This window comes from Liolophura sinensis, chromosome 3, assembly GCF_032854445.1.
Source record: "Liolophura sinensis isolate JHLJ2023 chromosome 3, CUHK_Ljap_v2, whole genome shotgun sequence".
NCBI classification, from domain to species: Eukaryota; Metazoa; Mollusca; class Polyplacophora; order Chitonida; family Chitonidae; genus Liolophura; species Liolophura sinensis.
In genome coordinates this window covers 7,436,542-7,444,417 of record NC_088297.1, presented here as the reverse complement: position 1 = coordinate 7,444,417, position 7,876 = coordinate 7,436,542, and the positions used below count along the sequence as shown (strand labels likewise).

Sequence of the window (7,876 nt, the reverse complement as noted above, 5' to 3'; positions counted from 1 at the left end):
ACTGTGGGATTGGAGGTAGATAATAAAGCACATGCGTGGATGCTCACCATGTTGAAAGATGCTCACCATGTTGAAAGATGGAAGAGTATCATGGTATCGAATATTTCAGGCACTAAAAAGTCGCCAAGTTAAAGGATTTCCTGAAAAATACGGGTTTGTCCCATTCATCGAGAAGAAAAGAAGAATTGGTAGTTTTGGTTTCTACTGGTTATTAGGAGAAATGGACTGTTATCGCGACAGGAACCGACGTCTAAAGGCACAAATTCAATGGAAGACGGGTGGTTAGCAGAGAAAACAGGCTTGAAACATTACATCAAGCTCTCTGCGGCCGGTTTATCTCAAGGCACTGGGCACGTGTAGTTTTTCCAGGTGTGTTTCAATATCTGACACGACCGATTTGTTAACCAACTTTTCCATCATGGACACTGAGTAAGTACGAGAAGAGAATTGGGCGAGTAACGGTAAATCCCCAATGGAATTCACCCTCTGAGTGTGAACCTGAAAACTTGTCATTTCTTACCACCATTCCGAGGTTCAGTTTGTAATTTTCCACCATTATGAAATTTCAAAATGCAGGACTAAACGTTTCTCAGTTTCGGAAGAGGTTAAAGCCTGTGAGATAGCGCGTGCTAATTTGAAGACCTCTCAGGAGAAAATGAAACTATTCTATGACAAGAAGGCTAAGCCAAGAAGTTTTTCTCTTGGGGATGAGGTTTTGGTTTTGTTATCCTTACCTCAGGAACTGCTAAAGCCCATGTTTCATGGACCATATCAGGTGGTAAAGAAAGTTGACGTTGTTAATTACATTATCAGCACACCTGATCACAGAAAAAATGAAAGAGTATGTCACATTAATGTTCGCGAGAAGTACAATCCCGTGACGCAAGTCAGTCAGTAGCTGTGTAGTAATTTATGTAGAAGAGAGATACATGTATTTAGTCCAAAGAGTTGGGTAGCATTCAAACCGATTCGTTAGATCCTAAGTTGGATAACTCATATGTATTGAACAATTTAGATGAAACGTTTAGACATCTTTCTAAAAATCAGAGACATTGTATTTGTAAGTTGATCGAGACTTATCCTAAGATATGTTCGAAAGTACCAGGCTGCACTATTGCTGCAGTACAAGATGTAGATGTAGGAGGAGAAGTACAGAACGGCACCCCTACAGAGTTAACACTGGTTAAAGTTCGTTAACCAGGAAATACGGTACATGTTAGACAACGAGACTGTTTAAGCCTAACCAGTGTGACTGGTTTTCACCAATTGTAGTTATCCCTAAGCCCGATGGTTCTAAGCGCCTATATGTTGATTACAGAAAGATAAAACATTATTATTAAGATTGAGAGATTGTACACAGCGCTGTTAAGGATAATATTGTGACTTACGTGCTGTTTAGAGCCCGACTGAAATTTCTTCACGTATATTTTTTGTGTATGTGCATGTATCCCTTTTAACATCATTTTGTCAGTATTTTATATATGTGTTATATTTAGTAATTGTGAAGATCACCGTACGTATGCACAATTGTCTTTTCTTTAGAAATTGTATTACACATTTTTATTTGTTTTCCCTCTGTGTACTTTATAGCCTGCGCTGTAATTCGGTCGATCATTCTCGAGGCTTCAGTGTTCAAATAAGTTGTAAATAGGATATATATTATTGTGAGATGTTATTTACTCAAGTCCATTTGACAGCAGTCATATTTACTCTCATTCAATGGGACCGGTTTTTGGTGTTCGTGTAGGACGCACAGTTACTGACCTTTCGAATCGTCCTTTGGACTCTTCCTAAGTCAATGACCTTGAAAACACGTTAGCCACATGACTTCCATAACAATCTGTGTCTGCTCATTGACAAAAAGCTATTCTTCGGCCGTGAGTACTAAAATAAAATTTATTTATTGGATTCATGTTTGAGATTCGAGCTTGAGAACATTCCACTTACACAACGGCTCCAAAGTGTATGGGCGAAGGAGATAAAAACTGGAGTGCCCGGAGCAAACCAGCTACCTGCCTTAGGCACAGAAGTCCTCTTTACCAAAAGATTTAGCTCAAGCAGCAAGAGTTAGATTCGAGTTTGCGACCTCACTCGGCATGGGCATATCCGCCATTACGATAGACACGCCTTGACCTATTAAACTGGAAAGAGTCGGTGCAAAAAACAAAACAAAAAAAAAAAAAACAAAACAAAAAAATAAAAAAACGAAAAAAAAAATGAAAAAGTAAAAACTTGAAATTTGCGATCTCACAGAAACAGTCCAATACTAATTTATTTATTCAGTCTTTCGCCATTTCGTTCAATGTGTACACGTGCTTTTAATTTCTGGACGTGTACTAATTATCATTATATTCATATTTAGATATTGTATTTTTTAGATTCATACACAATAACAGGTGTTCTCCATGCTAAGGAAACGTCGCTACATGTCGACGTGTCTGAAATAAAGAACTAAAACAATTTGCTTCACAAAACACCGAAAATAAGCTAGCATACGAACAAAAACTATTAATCGCCCTAAAAGGATAATGTGCATTTTCTGAAAATACGCATTGAGATTTAGGAAAAATAAATGTTTAGATATTTAATAATGAAACAATTATAAAGGATCACTGCAACTAAATATAGACAGGAAATCGCCCCATTTCGGTGCAGAGGTGAGGTGTAATCTTTTTCTTGCAGAAAAAACGAGGGAAACTTTCGTGAAGTATAAGCCAAACAGTGTGGAGTACAATATCAGGCAATATTTAAATAACACACTGACGCGTGAAGAAATATGTTACTGGTTATCAGCTGACTGAAGTTGAGTAAGATTTTATAGAAATTTGGTGCGACTTGACTAAAATCCAGGCATGACTAGGACTGTGTGAATACTAGTTAACCAGACAACATTAAAACGTTACCATCAAAACATTTTAAGAAGTAGAAATATGGAACATATCTTCAAACTTTTGAACTTTTACACATCATTCATACATTAATGCAAAAAGTAATCCCTGCAAATAAGTAACGCAAACTCTAAGCATGAATCTAGGCAAACGTTCGAACAGTCCGTTAGTGAACTACTCCAAGGCGCTTGTCAATCTTTCCCGAAACAAACTCTGCTCGTGAGCGTTTTGAGGCCACACAAGGAAAGTGACCCGATGCCAGAGATTCATCAACGTTCTTGGCATGTCCCTTACAGGCACTTCTTCCAACAGAACACATATTATCACGTTAGCCCGACCCTCTTGCACCGACCGCATGCCTGCCATTTCTATTTCATACTCTCCCCACGTGCTTTTGATAAAATTGTTGCTAATAACAAGAATAACTTTACGACTGCTGTTAATGGCGTCTACAATGTTCTGCTGAATCACTTCACCCACTTCAAAGTCTCTGTGATGCAGACAAAGTCGTAGTTCAGGCGCCCCCTCCTCAAGATATGGTTGTAAGGTTTCATAGACCCAGTCGTAGTCGTTATGGTTGTAACACACGAACGCATCGTAGTCATATTGTCTGGTCGGTAACATATCAGGGCTTGGTCTGCAGTTTGTGTAGAACCAGTAGTGGACGTTCCACCGATTTCTATAATAAGCCAGGATGACAAAAATCGACACGACCACAGCGAATATGGCCCCTACACCAACCTTCAGCCAGGAGCGGCTGACGCAAGAAACGGAAAAGTTTTTATACTTCTTCATGAATTTTGTTATTTGTTCCTGCTGACCATTCGTCGTTGTACACAGGAATTCCGGACCAAAATCCACGACAAGGTTTGTGTTGTTCAGCCATCGTAGGAACACCAAGTTCTCACAGTCACAGACAAAAGGGTTGGAAATCAGTTTCAGATTAAACCCGGGCCTTTGTTGCTTTTGCTTCTCCAGTTCTTCAATTTCAGACTGAGTCAGATATTCGATGACATTGCTGGACAGATCTAAGTGGACTAAATTAATTGTCTTTAATACTTCCATAGGCAGACCGGTTAGTTTGTTATTGAAGAGTATCAGAGACGATAGCTTATGGTTGGTCAGAAATAAATCCTGTGGCACGGACGTGAGTTCGTTTTCTGACAGATCCACCTCTTCCAAGCTAATCATATTTCTGAAAAGTGAACCTTTTTCAAAATGTCGCATCAGTCCGATATTAAACTTAGTCCGACGAGCAGAAAGGTGTGTCACGTTGACGAGGTTTAAAAACAGAGGAGGAGTTGCGATGGTACAGTTCCAACCTGAAATATTTAGAACTTTTAGGGCGTAAAAATCGTGTGATTCAAATTGGCAGGACATGGGCAAAAAAGAGAGGTCGACAGTGTGGAGATTCAACCTTTTCGAAGATTGGACCGAGAAGGAAAAAGAACTGTTTGTATCAAAGTTCTGTGCACTTAAAGTATCATGCGCGACCGCAGTATTAGTACTGATGTTCAGAAATTGAAGATAAGGAAAAGTTTTATCGTGCATGAGCTTACGAATTAGTCGTTGCGGATTTGTGACATGTACAGACATGTCAAAGTGACGGAGACAATCCGGCCGACTAAATGGAGCAGTTCTGGGCATGATGATATAATTTTCCGACATATCCAGCGCTGTGACGCAAATTGTGTTCAAATACCGCATGGAGAAAATGTTAAGCGAAAAATCACGTTTTCTTCTGCGTATGAAATTATTAGCGGCTTTTAAACTGAGGACTGGAATTGTTTGGTTCTGAAGTCCATGTAAGCTTTGCAGAGCCCAGTACAAACCAAGCTGCTGGTTTCCAACCAGTTCTAAGGATTCCAGTTCGTGGAAAGGTTCAAACACATCTAACTGTATTTCTTGCAAACAGGAATACGCTAGACGAAAATGTTTGATACCTATATTTCTGAATGGGGAGAATGTGGCATTGTACATTCGTTTGACACAGCACTGTTTAGCGTGCTTCCTATTGGGTAATCCCCATCCTGATGACGATATAGTCGTTAGCTTGGTAAGATTCGTGAACTCGCTTGTGAAAGAGACATAGGTGGTTAAGTCCGTATACAGTTCTCTCAGGTTGGTCAAAGCGGCTACAGCTCTAGGGAATACAGACTCACCAGTCTGTTTTATGCACTTATTCTTCTCCATGTGCAGAACTTTCAGACTTGTCAAAGGCACAAAAAGCTGAGGTGAGTACGTGTTATCGGACAAAATAACCTCGTTGGAATTGATGTTCAGGTATTCGAGACGGTGGAGATTGGCGAACGCATGACTCTGTAGCTTATTGATCTTGTTGAAAGATAAGTCCAGCCATTTTAAATAAACCAGGGTGCGAAACGTATAGCTGTAGATCTTGTGTAAATTATTAAGGCTCAGATCTAACTTTTCGGTTGTTTCCGGAAAGGTTTCGTTTGGCACTGTCTTCAGGGATTTCTCTCTGCAGTCAACAAATGTCCTTGACCTCAACTTACAAGCATTATCCTTGTGAATCAGGCTATTGGATTTTCTGGGCACGTGCACACTCCAAGACACGGCCGTGAAGAGTCCCAGAAGTAATACTACGGTCAAAGCTGTGAGATTCACCATGATGCTACTTCATATGGACCATGTCATCATTTAGGTTAACAACGGAAGCTGTGCCTGGAATAAAAAAGCGTCCAATTCAAGACAAACATTTTGAATCTTTTGGTTCGTTTTTCAGAAAATTTTAAAACCATGAAAAAATGTTCGAAAGAAAACTGATTTATCCCACATTAGCTGTATATCGCCTTGACTGTAAAATTTTTGCCATAATGTTGCTGCAAAATTCTTTTTATAATTACGTTAAATTACAGGACCTATCTTTATACTTGAAGAAAAGTACTGCTTTGCACTATGGTTAGTTACCGAAAATCCATAATATAAATATGACATATGACATTGTTAGATAACTTCTGTATATATATTGTATTCTCTCAGCATGAAATAACGTAGTTTGGTTATAGTGAGTTGCATATATGCAAGTTTTTTTTTCGATTCCTTTGAGTATGAGAGGGGTTTTCATTCAGTGAGTAAAAACTATTGGATTTAATGATTTCTTACAATATACATTGAACAAAAGTATAAACGCGCGCAGCAATTTATATTGTTTTCTCTCAGCATGAAATAACGTGTTAACTCAACAAGTATGACAAGTATTCATTGTCAGTTCCGGCTTGAATTTCCACCAGATTTTCGACACAGCAAGGTGAAATCAGTTACGCTCTTCGTGATACTAACAATGACCACACTTGGTATGGAGTGCTGTGAACTGTGATTACCGAACACTCTGTTTTCACGTTGCCATAGCTCCTTATTTAGTGCTGAGAGAAAACCAAATAAATTTGCTTCGTGCGTTTACATTTTCGTTGAGTGAATATTGACCTTACATGAGAGTTGCAAGAGACAGCCATAGAATTCAACGCTGAATCTCTCTAGTTTAAAAAGAAATTAAACTTGGACGGATTTTGATGAAATCCCTAATGTAAACTTCACATTCTTTTAAAATACAAAACAATCATTTTTTTTTTAGTATTGATGTTATACATTCTGATATTAGACGGACTGTGTGTCCTTGCTAGTATACTGAACTGAATTCAATTGCAGGTCGGCTCAGTAGCACTTCTTGATTTAGTAAGCATTTGTCATATATGTACCATACTAATACGACACAGTTAGCCACCGTGGTCAGCTCTAGTGTGATATCGGTAGATAACGTCTGTCCGAAAATTATGTACATGTACATGTACCAAATGTAGTTTTGCGTAATTTCCATCCAAGTCAGACCACACACGCTACAAACATCGCCATGTAAAGAATACTGTACCTGTTACTGAGTCCAAATACGAAGTCTCCGAGCGATTGACACAGCTGATTTTGTTTTGTACTTGTATCCACACCGGCAATTGCAAGACATCAAACTAATTCGCACACAGTCCATACAGACTGATACAGGCTGTGAATAAACAAAGGTATTAAGTTTCACTAAACTTTGTATATCATGGTCCATAAACCAGTCACTGCATGAAATCTATTTATTTGGTGTTCATGTATTTATTTATTTCACTGTTATTTAATGCCGTAATCAAATATTTTCATTTATACGGTCAATTTTAGCTTGTCTGTTCGAAGTGAGGAGAGGTATTGTGAGGGGAGTGGGGGGGGGGGGGGGTGCGGCGCTGTGGCTGTCGTTGTTGGGTTAAGCTTTTCAGAAAACTCTATAGTTGGCTATGACACATGGACTGAAGGTTACTCTCTATTTTAGCTCCCTACTCTAAGGCATGGCGTGCGAATGTACATACTCAGATGAAAAATTAAAATTTTCGGCGACAACAACGCACTATTCAGATCAACCAGGCAGCAGAAAGACCTCTCAATCTGTGTATCTTATACCTGCAAATCGCCTAAAAGAAATCCAACGGAAAATCGAGAAAAGCAAGACTTCAATTCTTTAACACACGTATAGGCCTAGATAAAAATATTTTCTTGTCTTTCTGCTAGAGCCGAGCACTTGCTTAAGGGTATTCATCGTCCTTTTGTATAACCTCCAGTTACAAATAGGCAACAAGTGTGTTACTCAACTGCACCCTTTCTGTCCAACCCAATCACCGCCACCCCAACATACGTACACACGAAAAGCTGAGAGAAGAAAACAGGAATATGCTTAATGATTCAATGTGAATTGGCAGCGGCACGTATGTATGCATGTAACACTTTAGTAAGCCTGAACATAAGGCACAAACCAGGCCGGCTTAAATCGCTAAGTGTGGGATACCACACGCAACACTGGGCTATACGGGGGCTGAATCTCTCTACTTACCACGGCTGAACGTAGTTGCGACCACAGGGCAGCGACGACAAACAGGCTTATGGTGAGAGTGTAAATGATGAATGACACAGATTTCAGCTCTATGCGGTAATGCTTA

At 39.3% G+C, this 7,876-nt stretch overlaps 1 protein-coding gene across 1 annotated transcript; it reads right to left on the bottom strand.

Moving 5' to 3' along the window:
* Window positions 1-2,247: 2,247 nt before the first annotated feature.
* Window positions 2,248-7,876, bottom strand: LOC135463886 (toll-like receptor 4). Its single transcript, XM_064741347.1, has 3 exons — window positions 7,771-7,876; window positions 6,778-6,906; window positions 2,248-5,573 (listed from the first exon to the last, which is right to left on the bottom strand). Exon 3 carries the CDS (start codon window positions 5,517-5,519, stop codon window positions 3,063-3,065), a length of 2,457 nt encoding a protein of 818 aa, XP_064597417.1. The 5' UTR covers window positions 5,520-5,573; window positions 6,778-6,906; window positions 7,771-7,876; the 3' UTR covers window positions 2,248-3,062.

Excerpts from the sequence above, each read along its gene's own strand:
- LOC135463886 (XM_064741347.1), bottom strand. The coding sequence starts at position 5,519 with ATGGTGAATCTCACAGCTTTGACCGTAGTATTACTTCTGGGACTCTTC.